Source organism: Canis lupus, chromosome 18, assembly GCF_003254725.2.
Source record: "Canis lupus dingo isolate Sandy chromosome 18, ASM325472v2, whole genome shotgun sequence".
Taxonomy (NCBI): Eukaryota; Metazoa; Chordata; class Mammalia; order Carnivora; family Canidae; genus Canis; species Canis lupus.
This window is the reverse complement of record NC_064260.1, coordinates 50,446,533-50,460,090: the sequence shown is the minus strand read 5'-3', so window position 1 is coordinate 50,460,090 and position 13,558 is coordinate 50,446,533. Positions and strand designations below refer to the sequence as shown.

The 13,558-nt window shown below is 49.7% G+C and overlaps 3 protein-coding genes across 11 annotated transcripts in view; 2 read left to right on the top strand and 1 right to left on the bottom strand.

Moving 5' to 3' along the window:
• The window catches only part of C18H11orf80 (chromosome 18 C11orf80 homolog), a 104,648-nt gene extending 96,773 nt beyond the window's left edge, over nt 1-7,875 (top strand). Inside the window, 2 exon segments of the mRNA XM_049096851.1 lie at nt 3,011-3,083; nt 7,441-7,875. Of these exon segments, the coding sequence (XP_048952808.1) occupies nt 3,011-3,083; nt 7,441-7,784 (417 nt within the window). The 3' untranslated portion in view covers nt 7,785-7,875.
• A 103-nt stretch (nt 7,876-7,978) lies between these two features.
• RCE1 (Ras converting CAAX endopeptidase 1) lies at nt 7,979-11,125 on the top strand. 6 transcript variants are annotated; one of them, XM_049096848.1, is made up of 8 exons: nt 7,979-8,199; nt 8,334-8,436; nt 8,530-8,613; nt 8,871-8,949; nt 9,476-9,643; nt 9,771-9,842; nt 10,059-10,175; nt 10,460-11,125. In XM_049096848.1, exons 1-8 carry the CDS (start codon nt 8,015-8,017, stop codon nt 10,693-10,695), a joined length of 1,044 nt encoding a protein of 347 aa, XP_048952805.1. In that variant the 5' UTR covers nt 7,979-8,014; the 3' UTR covers nt 10,696-11,125. The 6 variants fall into 6 exon arrangements, with proteins under 6 accessions (XP_048952805.1, XP_048952806.1, XP_048952804.1 ...); XM_049096847.1 differs by having other exon boundaries at nt 7,980-8,199; nt 10,073-10,175; XM_049096846.1 differs by having other exon boundaries at nt 7,980-8,199; nt 10,070-10,175.
• A 1,743-nt stretch (nt 11,126-12,868) lies between these two features.
• PC (pyruvate carboxylase) overlaps nt 12,869-13,558 on the bottom strand; it is a 100,449-nt gene continuing 99,759 nt past the window's right edge. For all 4 annotated transcript variants that reach the window (XM_025446394.3, XM_025446393.3, XM_035701600.2 and 1 more), the window contains one exon: nt 12,869-13,505. In XM_025446394.3, the coding sequence (XP_025302179.3) occupies nt 13,257-13,505 (249 nt within the window). In that variant the 3' untranslated portion in view covers nt 12,869-13,256. The remainder of the gene's footprint in view (nt 13,506-13,558) is intronic.

Sequence of the window (13,558 nt, the reverse complement as noted above, 5' to 3'; positions counted from 1 at the left end):
TCATGCCCTGGGCCGAAGGCGGCACTAAATTGCTGAGCCACCCAGGCTGCCCTACCATTTAAAATTGTACAGTTCAGTGACTTTAAGTATATTCATTGTGTTATGCAGCACTCACCACTAAATTCCACAATATCCCCATCATGCCAAAAAGAAACCACGTACCTATTTGTAGTCAGTCTCAATTCCCCTTTCTACCATCCCCTGGCAACTACCAGTCTTCTTTCTGTCTCCATGGATTTGCCTATATGGGTATTTCATGTAAATAGAATCACATAATAGGTAGTCTTTTGTGTCTGACTTCTTTCACTAAGCAAAATGTTTTCAAGATTCATCCATGGTAAAAAAAAAAAAAAAAAAAAAAAAAAAAAAGATTCATCCATGGTGTAGCATGTGACAATGCTTAATTCCTTTTTATGGTTGGATAATATCCTTTTGTATGGATATACCACATTTTTTCTATCCATTCATCAGTTGATGGACATTGTGTTACTTGCACTTTTTGGCAATTATGAATAATGGTGTGAACACTTATGGGTGGACATATGTTTGTAATTTTGGTTATATATCTAATAGTAGAATTGCTGGGTTATATGATAACTCTGTTTAACTTTTTTTCTTTTTTTAAAGATTTTTTTTAAAATTTCATTCACTTTTTAAAAATTTTTATTTATTTATGATAGTCACAGAGAGAGAGAGAGAGGCAGAGACATAGGCAGAGGGAGAAGCAGGCTCCATGCACCGGGAGCCCGATGTGGGATTTGATCCCGGGTCTCCAGGATCGTGCCCTGGGCCAAAGGCAGGCGCCAAACCGCTGCGCCACCCAGGGATCCCTCATTCACTTTTTAAAAGATTTTATTTATTCATGAGTGAGAGAGAGAATAAGAAACATAGGCAAAGGGAGAAGCAGGCTCCCTGCAGGGAGCCTGATGTGGGATTTAATCCCAGGACCCCAGGATCACAACCTAAGCCAAAAGTAGACCACTGAGCCATGGGGTGCCCCTCTTTTTAAAAGATTTTAAGTAATTTCTGTACCCAACATGGGGCTCGAATTCACAACCCTGAGATCACAAGCCACACAGCTTACCAGCTGAGCCAGCCAGGTGCCTCACTATGTTTTAACTTTTTGAGGAACTTTTTAAAAGATTTCATTCATTTATTTGACAGAGAGCGAGAGCACATAAGCAGGGGGAGCAGCAGGCAGAGGGAGAGGGAGAAGGAGGTTCCTCGCTGAGCAGGGCGCCTAATACGGGGCTCAATCCCAGGACCCCAGAATCATGACCCCAGCTGAAGGCAGCCACTTAACCAGCTGAGCCACCCGGGTGCCTCCTTTTGAGGAACTTATAAACTCTTTGCTAAACTGGCCACTTTACTTTCCCACCAGCAATGTGTAACAAATGGTTTCAGTTTTTCCACATCTTCGTGGTATTGTCTATTATTACTGTTATTTTATTTATTTACTTGTTTTATTACTATTATTATTACCACCACCATCCTAGTGGGTGTAAAGCGGTTTTGATTTGCATTTCCCTAATGAATAATGATGTTGAGCGTCCTTTTGTGGGCTTATTGACCATTTGTATCTCTTCTTTGGAGAAAGGTCTCCAAATCTGATAACCATTTTTAATTAGGCTATTATTTTATTGGTGCCTGAGACTGCAGGTGCCAGGCACTATTGTTGAAGTATAAGAGTTCTTTATTCTGGATTCAACACAATTGAATCAGATACAATTTGCAAATATTTTCTCCCATTCCTGTGGGTTGAATTTCTTTATAGTGCCCTTTGAAGCACAAAAGTTTTTAATTTTGATGAAGAGGATGTCTATTTTTATGTACTTGTGTTCTTGAAAAACAAGAAGCTAGAATTGGGTTCTGATCTTGGTAAGAAATTTTGTTTATCTGTCCAAATTGAACCAAGAGTGGCAAGGCTTTGAAAGGCAACAGAGGACCACAAAATGTACCCTGTGGTTTCCCAGGTTTGACCTCGGTCTGTTATAGTTTGAGTACTTACCTATGCAAGACACTATGCTAGCTGTAAAGGGATGCAGGAACAGTGAACCTTACCCTTCAAGGAATTTAAAGTGTGGAAAATAGGGTGCCTGGGTGGCTCTGTCAGTTAAGTGTTTGACTTTTTAAAAAATTTTTATTTATTTATGATAGTCATAGAGAGAGAGAGAGAGAGAGAGAGAGAGAGGCAGAGACATAGGCAGAGGGAGAAGCAGGCTCCATGCACCGGGAGCCCGACGTGGGATTTGATCCCAGGTCTCCAGGATTGCGCCCTGGACCAAAGGCAGGTGATAAACCGCTGCGCCACCCAGGGATCCCTTTTTTTTTAAAGATTTTATTTATTCATGAGAGACAGAGAGAGGCAGAGACACAGGCAGAGGGAGAAGCAGGCTCCATGCAGGGAGCCCGACATGGGACTCAATCCCGGGACTTCAGGATCACACCCTGAGCCAAAGGCAGTGCTAAACCACTGAGCACCCAAGCGTCCCTAAGTATTTGACTCTTTATTTCAGCTCAGGTCATGATCTCAGGGTCCTGGGATCAAGACCTGCATCAGGCTCCACACTGGATATGAAGTCGGCTTGAGGTTCTGCCCCCCACCAACCCTGCTTGGGAGTTCTCTCTCTACACACACACACACACACACACACACACACACACACTTTTTTTTTTTTGAAATAATGTGGAAAACAGGCAGATAAAAATGATAAACAAGGGCAGGCAGTGCATCTTCAGAGCCAAAGGAGCAGGGTAGTTGGTAAGCAAGTGACCAGAGTGCAGAGGAGGAAGGAAATGCCTAAAGTGCCTGGGATGAGCTGCAAATGCTCTGACAAGAGGAAGCCTTGATTAGGGCGGGGTAGGGGGACTCCCATGAACCAAGAGGAAGTAGAGTTCCAGGTAAGGGAGGATAGCCCCGTGAGTTCTACAAGCTACCAGGCACTCTCTCTCACTGGGGCTTGTTCATGTTCCTACAAAACTCACTTAGTACTTCTGATTTTTAAAACAGCTACTCCCAGAGAAAAATGCAGAGCAGAGCACAGAGGATGCACATGAAAACAGCAGCCCTGAGCAACTTGCAGGTAAGGCTTCAGCTTTTCAGGTGAATCCAGGACCAACACTCAGAAGTAAAAAATGTTGACTTCAAGCTTTCAAGCTACACCTTCCTCCACAGCAAAATCCTGGGATTTAGTTGGCTCCCACCACCACTTTGGGTGTTCTCGGACAGCGGCGGGGGAAGGGCATTCCCTCCCCAAAGCTGGTATGATAGAACTAGAAATTCCTCATAAATTTTGTGCAGTTAAAGATAGTGGCACATGAAGGGGCGGGTCCCTGAATTCAGCTGGTTCCTTTGTGTCTTTTCTCCATCATTACTGCCGGTACTGCAGCTCTCCCTAATTTTGGTTACTCCTCTGGGGCTCTGGAGGCTACTCCTGGGCACAGAGCACCACCTCAACTTTGATGTATATTACAGGGAGTTGTTGCGTGTGATGTTGGTGATTATATTGGTCTTTCCACCCTCCCTCCAACACTTACACAGTGGCAGAAGGTGTGTAGTGTGTATATGGCTGGAAATAGTCACAGCCACTGGTGCCTGAGCCTGAGAGTCCAGGTGTCAGGCACTATTAGAAGGTTTTCATGATTTTTAAAAAGATTTATTTATTTTGGAGGGAAAATGTGAGCATGAGCACATGGGGGGGGGGCAGAGAAACTTAAGCAGACTCCCCACTGAGCACAAAGCCCAATGTGGGGCTCAATCTCATGACTCTGAGATCATGACCAGAGCTGAAATCAAGAGTCAGATGCTTAACTGAGCCACCAACGTGCCCCGATTCTGAGCTTTTAAAATGGAGTAATGCTCTTAATTCTCAAAACAATCCTATGAGGTAGTGTTACTATTCTTATTTTATAGATAAGGAAACTATTGTCAGTAAAATTACTGGAGGTCATGCAGGGAGTAAGTGGAGAGCCAGAGTTCAAACCCACGTGGCCTAGCTCCAATCTGTCTTCACACAGCCAAGACTACCAGGGATGCATTGTCAAAACTATGTGGACTTGAGGAAATTTGGGGACTGATTCTAGCACCCATACTTTGTTGGTAAAATTCCTCTTTCCAGGGTCACAACTACAACATGCTGCATGTTGTCCAGACTAGGCCTAAGAGGTGTTCCTGAATCATTCTGTCAGTTGAACCTTGTTTTAAATGTGGTAGGGGCTGTTGCTACTGAAAAGAACTCTGCAGTGAAGGCTTGTATAAAGCAAAGAATCTATTTTTATAAATACAGATTGGAGATTTAAAAGAATGGATGTATACCACATACAATTCAGTATTTATGCAGCAAAGAGTAAAAAAATACTTTTTTAAAAGGAAGAACTTAGTATTTTATCCAGCACCTGCTGTGGACCCAGGGGAGGGGATGCTAAACTTGTCCACAGTGACCACTGTGACAGTGGTCCCCTTTCACAAGAGACCACCCAGGCTCAGAGGTTGCTTTGCAGGAAAATAATTTCATATGCTGTCTCTATGTACAATATAAGCCTTAAAACCTAGGCACTTATAATCTGGTAGAGCCACTGGAAGACTGCTTGAGCTGCTCTGCTTTACAAAGCTGCAGCTCTAGTCACCATCAATTCTATGTCCCATGTCCCCACAGTTCTGCTAAAGAAAATAAGTTAGATGATGCCACCATGCATCCGTGGTCTGTTCACTCAGGAGCCTTTAGCCATCAGTCCTTTACATCGTCTTCCTCGCCTTCTTGTCAGCGGCTACTCCATTCTTTAAAATATCTACCCAGCCTCTGCCTACTGACTTCGTGCCCAAACTGTGTCAGCGTGGCATTAGCCCTACTGCTTTCTCAGGACCTACTTGCATCATCACCATTTCTGCACCTTTAGTTTCTCTTCCGAGTTCTGTCCCCTCAGCAGGGCAATCCCTTGTTAAAGAGGAAATATCCCGTGATCTTGAACTACTTCTCTTTCCATCACATCTCAGCCATGGTTCTCAAAAAAGCAAGCTGTTTCCTCTCCTATTTTCCTCCCATTCTCTAATTCTTCTTTTAAAAAAGTTTATTTGAGAAGCACACAAGTGAGAGAGCATGAGGTGGAGGAGGGGCAGAAAGAGAGGAAGAAGCAGGCACCCTGCTGAGCAGGGAGCTCAATGCAGGACTTGATCTCATGACTCTGGGATCATGACTTGAGCTGAAGGCTTAACCGACTGAGCCACCCAGGTGCCCCCCAACTTCTTTTTTTTTTTTTCTTTTTTTTTATTTATTTATGATAGTCACAGAGAGAGAGAGAGAGAGAGGCAGAGACACAGACAGAGGGAGAAGCAGGCTCCATGCACTGGGAGCCCGATGTGGGATTCGATCCCGGGTCTCCAGGATCGCGCCCTGGGCCAAAGGCAGGCGCCAAACCGCTGCGCCACCCAGGGATCCCCCCCCCAACTTCTAATTCCAACCCAGGCACTTGCTTTCTCTGTGGTCTCTGCATTGCAAATTCTCGTTTGGGAAGACTTCCTAAGTACCAAATTGTATATTTATTTTTACTGTGCCTGAACTATTTATAGAATTCATTCAGCACTGTAAGACTGTGACTCACCTCATTCTCCCCTCTGATCTTTCAACTAGCTTCCTTTGACCACCCCTCAGCAGTGCTTGTATAGCACTCCTTCCCTAGCTGCTCTCTTCTATCCCAGGCATTGAACTTTGCTCTGGGCTCAAGACTTTCCAGTTGGCATGAACAGCCCAGGCCTCTCTTGAGTGCCAGGTGGGAGATAAATCTGCTTACTAGGCAGCTTCATGTGGAGGTCCCACTGGTACCTCTGTCAGGATTAATAGCACCACTTCCCATCCAGTTTTTCACATCTAAAATGAGATTCATTCAAGATGCCACTCATTCTCATGTATTACACCTAATCTCTCACCAAGGCCTGTTGATTTGGCCTCAGTTGACCCCTAGTGGTGCCTGTGTCCATTCCTGCTGCCTTCACTCTCCTGAGGTTTTGAGGACTTTCTCTTTTTTCTGTCTCTCCTTTCTTTTTCTTTCTCCTTCTCTCTCTTTCTCTTTTTCTTTTTCTCCTTTTCTTTTTCTCTTTCCTTTCTTTCCCTTTTTTTGCTCTTTCCTCTTTCTCTCCTTTCTTTCTCTCCCCCCTCCCTTCCTCTTTCTGATTTGAGAGAGTGAGAGAGTAGAAGAGCATGTGCCTGCATATGCCCAAACACTCAGTGGGGAGGAGCAGAAGGTGAGGCAGAGAGTCTTAAGCAGACTCCACACTGAGCACAGAGCCCCATGCAAGGCTTGATCTCATGACTCAGATTAAGAACTGAGCTGAAACCAAGAGTCAGATGCTCAATCGATTGTACCACCTAGGCATCCCAAGGTCTTCCTATTTCTAATTTGACGCTAAGCTACACCTTTGACATAATAATCACTCTAAAATAGAAAATTAAAATCTCCAGTGCTTATTAAAATTCTTCAGTTTCCTACAGATAAAAATCCTTTTCTTAGTCTTCTGATTCCTACTAACCCCTTCAGATTCATCTCCTAGGGAGCCCTCCCCCCCATTTTGCATTTTATGCAGGATATTAATTAATGCCTTTGGGTATTTGCCTCTTTCTGCCTGGAATTCCTTTTCTTTCCCTTGTTGGTCTGGCTTATTTCTCTTCCTTTAAAACCCAGCTCTGAGGGCAGCCCCAGTGGCGCTCGGTGGTTTAGCGCCGCCTGCAGCCTGGGGTGTGATCCTGGAGGCCTGGGATCGAGTCCCACGTCAGGCTCCCTGCATGGAGCCTGTTTCTCCCTCCTCCTGTGTCTCTGCCTCTCTCTCTCTCTATCATAAATAAATAAATCTTAAAAAAAAAAAAAAACAGCTCTGACTTCTCCTCGGGGAAACCTTCACCTCTAGGAATGGTTAGCAGCTTTATTCTATGTTCTATCCCTGGGCTTCATACACACTTCTGCATCCCTCCTGGCATTTGCTAGCTTCACCCAGGGAACACCTCATTGAGCTACATTCCCAGGACCTGCTCAAAAAGAATCTATGGATCCTAACTCACTTTAAATTTGCACACGTGCATCAGTTAATAGTAGGGAGAATGCCACTGGGCATTGCTCAAGGCACTGTGAGCTACGAAGGGAGAGGTGATGCTGGCTTTCAGGCAAGGAGGTCACAGCGTGGCAGGGAGGAGCTGGTTAGTGCAGACTCCACGAGGAATCTGTATGCAGATGAATTGAGTGGATGCGAGCCCCAAGTAAGACTGAAACGATTCTGCAGCCTCAGCCTTAATTCCCAGAGCTGCCAGGTTTTGATTCCGACAGACCTGTTTGAAAGGAATTTGAGGTGGGAGGGCTAAGAGAGGGGGGACCAGCTCCTCCCTCTCTCCTGCCCTTGGTGTCTTTCTAGCACAGGGTCGCGGGCGCAAGGTAAGTGGGCTTGTTTTCGTCTAGGGACCGGCGGGCAAGTGGAAAACAAGACGCTCAAAAGGGGCAGCCTGCGGCGGGGCATGAAGGAGACGCGGACCTTCCCCTCTGCCAAGGCCTCGAGGCAGTCAGAAGCCGCCGCGTGCCGCACGGAGCCCACAGGGGCAGGGGCCTCCCCGACATCTGGCGGGAGCAGGGAGAGTCCCGGGGGCGGCCTGGAGGTAACCGGGCGAGGGTCGCGCAGGGGAGGTTAGAAACGGCCGCTGTCGACGGGTCCTCATCCCGGGCTCCCTTTCCTCCCGCAGGACTCGCTCTGGCTGCAGGAGGTCTCCAATCTGTCCGAGTGGCTGAGCCCAGGCCCTGGGCCCTAAGCTGGGGTGCCCTCCCGGCGCTTCCACACCTGCCGGGCGGCTGTTGGGGCCGCGTGCTGTCTGTTGTTCAATAAACCAGCTCTGCGTGCGCCGCATCTGTTTCAGTGTTGGGGGCGAGGGCGGGGGCTGGGTGCCCGCGCTGCCCGATGACGTCACTCGCGCGTCCGGTAGGGCGCGGGTCGAGCGGCGGCGGGATCGCGTCATTGGTGCGCGCCGCGGGTCCGGGCGCGATGGCGGCGCTGGGCGGGGATGGGCTGCGCCTGCTGTCGGTATCGCGGCCGGAGCGGCAACCCGAGTCGGCGGCCCTGGGCGGTCCAGGCCCTGGGCTGTGCTGCTGGGTGTCAGTGTTCTCCTGTCTCAGCCTCGCCTGCTCCTACGTGGGCAGCCTCTACGTCTGGAAGAGCGAGCTGCCCAGGTGCGGGGGCTGCGCGCGCGGCCAGAACCCGCGCCTCCGCGAGGCGGGGCTGTGGGCGGAGCTTGGGCGAACTGGGGGCGGGGCCGCGCTGTCCAGAGTCTGTGGGCCCCCAGAACTTACTGCTCCCTCCGTAGGGACCACCCTGCCGTTATCAAGCGGCGCTTCACTAGCGTCTTGGTGGTGTCCAGTCTCTCGCCCCTCTGCGTGCTACTTTGGAGAGAACTCACAGGCATCCAGGTGCGAAGGAGGCGGGGCAGAGGGCAAGAGGGGGAGGATCTCAGGGGTCTTTTAGAAGAGAGCAAGACTGATGCCTCCTTTCCTGTGGCTCAGCCAGGCACATCCCTGCTCACCCTGATGGGCTTCAGGCTGGAGGGCATTTTCCCAGCAGCACTGCTGCCCTTGCTGCTGACCATGGTGAGTGCTTGTTTTATTTTTCTCATTATTAGCATGATGTTCCTGTCCATGGCCTTTTTTTTTTTAATCCTCATTGTGCCTATCTTTTGACTGATGGGCAACAGAAATTGTGAGATGGTCCTTGGCTGTTGGTTATACATGGGTGGGAGATTGTCGCTGAGAACAGGAAGCTTGAAATCTCATGAGACTTTTGCTGGGCACGGGTAGTGGATTTTGGCTTAAGCCTTTCCTTTGATCGCTTGTTTTTCTATTCCCAGATCCTTTTCCTGGGCCCACTAATGCAACTCTCTATGGATTGTCCATGTGACCTGGCAGATGGCTTGAAGGTTGTCTTAGGTGAGTCCTTAGGGCTTAGGGAGAAAGTAGGCACAGGCAGCCCAGCACAGTGGAGCAAGAGAATAAGTGGGCTCATGGTGAGACTTAGATTTGAGATGTATGAGTTACTCTTCGTTTCCTTATCAGTAAGATGGGAGCATGTAGCAGACAGCCTGTAAGAGTTGCTTTGACAGGCCCCTAGGAATCCCCAGCAGTACTTTGTGTGGACTGATGAAAGTTGCTTTCTCTTTTAATATTTGGCTTCTTCAAACCAGAGCTGGTCTTGAGTTAGGATTTTGATGCTTCCAGAATTTACTACCAGAATACCCTGCCTTAGCTACTAATACTTTTCCTTTCAGCCCTCTTAAAACATTGTTTTATGCTTTGTGTGATAACAAAGCTTGACTCTTATCTGTTCTCAGGAGCATTGATGCCAATCTGAGTTTGGCTAAGGAAAGATTGTGGGAGAGGGACCCTTGGGGACTCTAGGATCTTTTTGTTCAATAACTAGTCACTAATTCTTGGTCCTGAATCCCCCCACCTTCAGCCCCTCGCTCCTGGGCCCGCTGCCTCACAGACATGCGTTGGCTGCGGAACCAAGTGATCGCACCCCTGACAGAGGAACTGGTATTCCGGGCCTGCATGCTGCCCATGTTAGCACCATGCACGGGCCTGGGCCCTGCCGTGTTCACCTGCCCACTCTTCTTTGGAGTTGGTGAGTTTGTCTAACCTGGTCCTTTTGAGATGTTCCCAGCATGAGAGCCAAAAATGGGGTTTGGAGCAAGGGCGTGGCCTATAAAGCAGGCATGAGGAATGTGACATGGTTCTTGCCTTTCTCGCAGCCCATTTTCACCACATTTTTGAACAGCTTCGTTTCCGCCAGAGCAGTGTGGGGAGCATCTTCTTGTCTGCAGGTGAGTCCTAGAAAGCTTGCTTGGGGCAGTCCTGGGTTGGGGTGTGTAAGGGTGTCCCCAGTAGCCATTCTGGAGGAAGACTTGGGGACAGAGGGCTCTAGTACTGGAAGGGCCCCTGGCCGTGGGAGTTGGGGTGTAGAGGACAGCCATAGGTGCTGGGGCAGGCAGCCACTGCCCTCAGGGGGAAGGGGATGTCTCTGGCTGATGGGTGTGCAGTGTTGGGGCAGAAGAGCATACAGGTGTGGTCACTCGAGGCCTCCCCGTCTCCAGCGTTCCAGTTCTCCTACACAGCTGTCTTCGGTGCCTACACTGCTTTCCTCTTCATCCGCACAGGTTGGTCCTCAGTCTCTCACGGGTCCCCCTGGGGGCTCAGGGGTCCACAGGAGAGGGTGGGAGAATGGGAATGCTGTGTTTGTTGTAGGAGTGACAAGTTTCTTCTACTTTGGTCTTTGAGACAGACAGAGCCAGGGCTTTCAGTCTGTGAGGTCTGAGAGGTGGAAGGGAGCAGGGGCCATATGGTGTGTGTGGGTAGTCCTTGATCTATTTCAGGGATATGGGTGATTAGCCCTGGGAGGTGGTGGGGATGCTCCATGAGCTGCTCTGTCTCCCCTCCCTAGGACACCTGATTGGGCCAGTTCTTTGCCACTCCTTCTGCAATTACATGGGCTTTCCTGCTGTATGTGCGGCCCTGGAGCATCCGCAGAGACGGCCCCTGCTGGCAGGCTATGCTCTGGGTGTGGGACTCTTCCTGCTTCTGCTCCAGCCCCTCACGGACCCCAAACTCTACGGCAGCCTTCCCCTTTGTGTGCTTTTGGAGCGAGCAGGGGACTCAGAGGCTCCCTTGTGCTCCTGACCCATGCTCCTGTACATGCTCCTATGAACTCTCACGGGCTCCCCAGCTTCTCCCCATCAAGGGGTACTGCAGAGGGGAGGAGCTGGCTGGGGTCCCCGAGATCTCAGGAATTTTTGTAGGGGATTGAAGCCAGAGCTAGTTGAATCCCAGGGACCAAGAGAAAGGAGCAGATATCCAAAGGGTGCAGCCCTTCTCCAAAGGAGGTTGAGGAGCAGCTGGGAGGGGACAAGGGGCAGGTCCTAGGAGCTGTGCACTCCCTTCCTCACTTTGGACTGCTGCTTTTCTGAGCTCCTCTGCCCCCTTCTGCCTCTGAAAAGCTGCTCGGGGGTGGAATTTACAAAATCCCTCCCCCCAACTTCCCAGGGTTTTCTCATTGTCTTTTTGCATCAGGACTTTGTATTGAGATATTAAAGAGATTTAACTTGGGTAACATGGCCTTGGACCTTTGGGAATCGATCTACTTGGGGTCTTGTGAGTGTGCCTGCCACCTGTCTTGGCTACCTTGTACACTACCCTCTGGGAAGTTCAGCCTGGTAGACTTAGGTCCCTGAAGTAAAGGATAGGATGGGGTCCTCTGGCTGCCTTGGGTCTGTAGCTTTCTCCTCTCTTAGCCACACCCCAACTCCTAGCACAGGTGGGCCTGGGACTGCAGGTGCCAGGTGTGAGCTCAGCAGAACCTAGCACCTGTGTCTTGGCTACCAGAGTCAGGGAATGAAACCTAGGCCCGGACCCCAGTGATGGAACCTCCAGCCTCCAAAGGGTAGAGGGTTGACTGTGGGGCCTCCACCAGGACCTCCCCAAAGTCTACCAGCCTCAGGTTGCACAAGCAAGAATAAACATTCAAAATGGTAAAGGAACCAGCTCAGAGTCACCTGGGAGTAGAAGCTTTTCTGCTTGGACTTCTGCCACTGTGCTGCTAGTCTGGTCCCTAGAGGAGCTCAGAGCAAAGGCTGCAGCCCTGAGAGTAGCAAGGACCCTGCTGAGCAGCACTGGAACTCAGGGTTCTTTCTTAGAACTCTCTAGTTCCTTCCTCTTGATTTTAGAATGGTTTCCATGTTTTTATTACCCTGCCCCTGGGTCTTAACTTTTTTAAAAGAATATTATACTCTCAGTTCTCACTCTAAACTGAAGGAGGCTGTTCCTAGTCCCATCCCCTGAGGCTGGTGGTTGAAAGGAAATGGAAGGGCAGTCGCTCCCCAGGGTACCCCCAATTTGGCTGTGACTACACTACATGCACCTGGATCTAAAAGGTCATCATGATAGTCACACACCTACCTTGCTATGGAGAGCTTTCTTGTCTTCCACCCTGTGTAGCATCTGTTGGGGAGGTAGAGGGGGTGAGCATGGGCCTGTTTTAGAGCGTACCTTTGGGATCTTGAAGTCCAAAGAGGAGAAAGCCCAAAACCACCCGCAAAGAGCACTGTGCTGGCAGGGTGCTGGGGGTGAACTGCCTGCCTGGTCCCCTGGAGATTGTGCTCTACCTCTTCTTCATGCTCCTGCTCAGGAATTACCCAGCACCCCTATTTCACCTTCCCTGTGGAGTTTGGGGGTGGGCAACAGTGCAGTGATGCACGCAGGGTTGCTGTCCTGCAGGTGAGGGATTCTCCCTAAGGCTTAGGAATAGGAATGGGCAGGATTAGATCTGGAGACTCAATCCAGTGCTCCTAACCTCCCACTAAAATCCTCACCCACAGGTTCCCACATCCAAGGGTTTTGCCCACCTCCTAGATGTTGGTGCCTGTTTGCATCCAGTCCTGAACTAATGGGGTGGTAGGTTTTCCCTGGTTTTAGGAAGTAAAGCAGTATGGTTGGGAAGCAACTCCACTGACAGCTTGAGTATGAATGCTCTGCCTCTTACTAGCTGTGGGGTCCTGGACAAGTTATTTAACCTTCCTAGGACTCCATTTCTCTGTCCATAAAATGGATGACTGATGCCTTGAGTTAATGGGTGTTAAATGCTTATAACAGCCGAAGCTCTCAGTACAGTTAATTCTGTTAGGGTGTGTATACCATAGGCACTCTGTAGTGGCTGAAACCAAGGCCACTATTCTCCTACTCTCCAAGAGTTAGATAAAACTAACCTGCCCTTTCTATGAGGAGTCCCAGTAGGCAGCCCTGCCCCTCTGCTGAGTGGCGCAGGGTGGGGGGTTGGGGTACTGCACAGGACCCAGCATAGAGGGCAGGGGAAGCCAGTTTTATTGAGCGAAGTTCTCAGGACTTGGAGCCTAGATCTCCCCCTACGAGGTAGCACCCCTAAACCTGCTCCCCTGGGTCTTAGGCCCTCCTACACACCATCACCTGCAGTCTCCAACAAGGAGAGGAATCTTGTTTGGCAAGAGATGACTATGTGAGCAGCTGTCCAGCAGGGAAAGACAAATGGCTGGAGGAAAGGAATGTGCCACAGCAGGCAGTGTTTCTCCTGCCACAAGCAGCTGAGGACAGGAGCTCCAGGGCTAAGCCTTTCTGCTCTCAGGCATGGGCTGGCCTGGGCCTGCCCTGGCAGCACAGTGTCTATTGAAGGCTTGGGGTGGGGATGGCCAGGCTGCCAATCTGGGGCAAGATCACTCAATCTCCAGGATGAGGTCATCGCCCTCCAGTGTCATGTCTGTGGTTATGTGGACCTTGCGGACAGTGCCCTCCATGGGTGAAGTCACCACAGTCTCCATCTTCATGGCACTGAGCACACAGAGGGGCTGGCCCTTGGCCACCTTGGCCCCAGCTGCCACCTTGATGTCTATCACCTTCCCAGGCATGGGTGCCCCAATCTGGCCCTTCACATCCTTCAGGGCCTTGGGGTGGAAGTGCATTTCCTGTAGACAAGACAAGAGGGGGAGAGACATGAGGCATCGGCCCTACCTGTCCC

Bases quoted from the DNA above. Each gene is read 5' to 3' on its own strand.
- RCE1 (XM_049096846.1), top strand. From the start codon at position 8,015: ATGGCGGCGCTGGGCGGGGATGGGCTGCGCCTGCTGTCGGTATCGCGG. The intron at 8,614-8,870 runs GTGAGTGCTTGT...TTCTATTCCCAG, and splicing joins TGCCCTTGCTGCTGACCATG to ATCCTTTTCCTGGGCCCACT. The intron at 9,843-10,069 runs GTGAGTCCTAGA...GTGTTGGGGCAG, and splicing joins GAGCATCTTCTTGTCTGCAG to AAGAGCATACAGGTGTGGTC.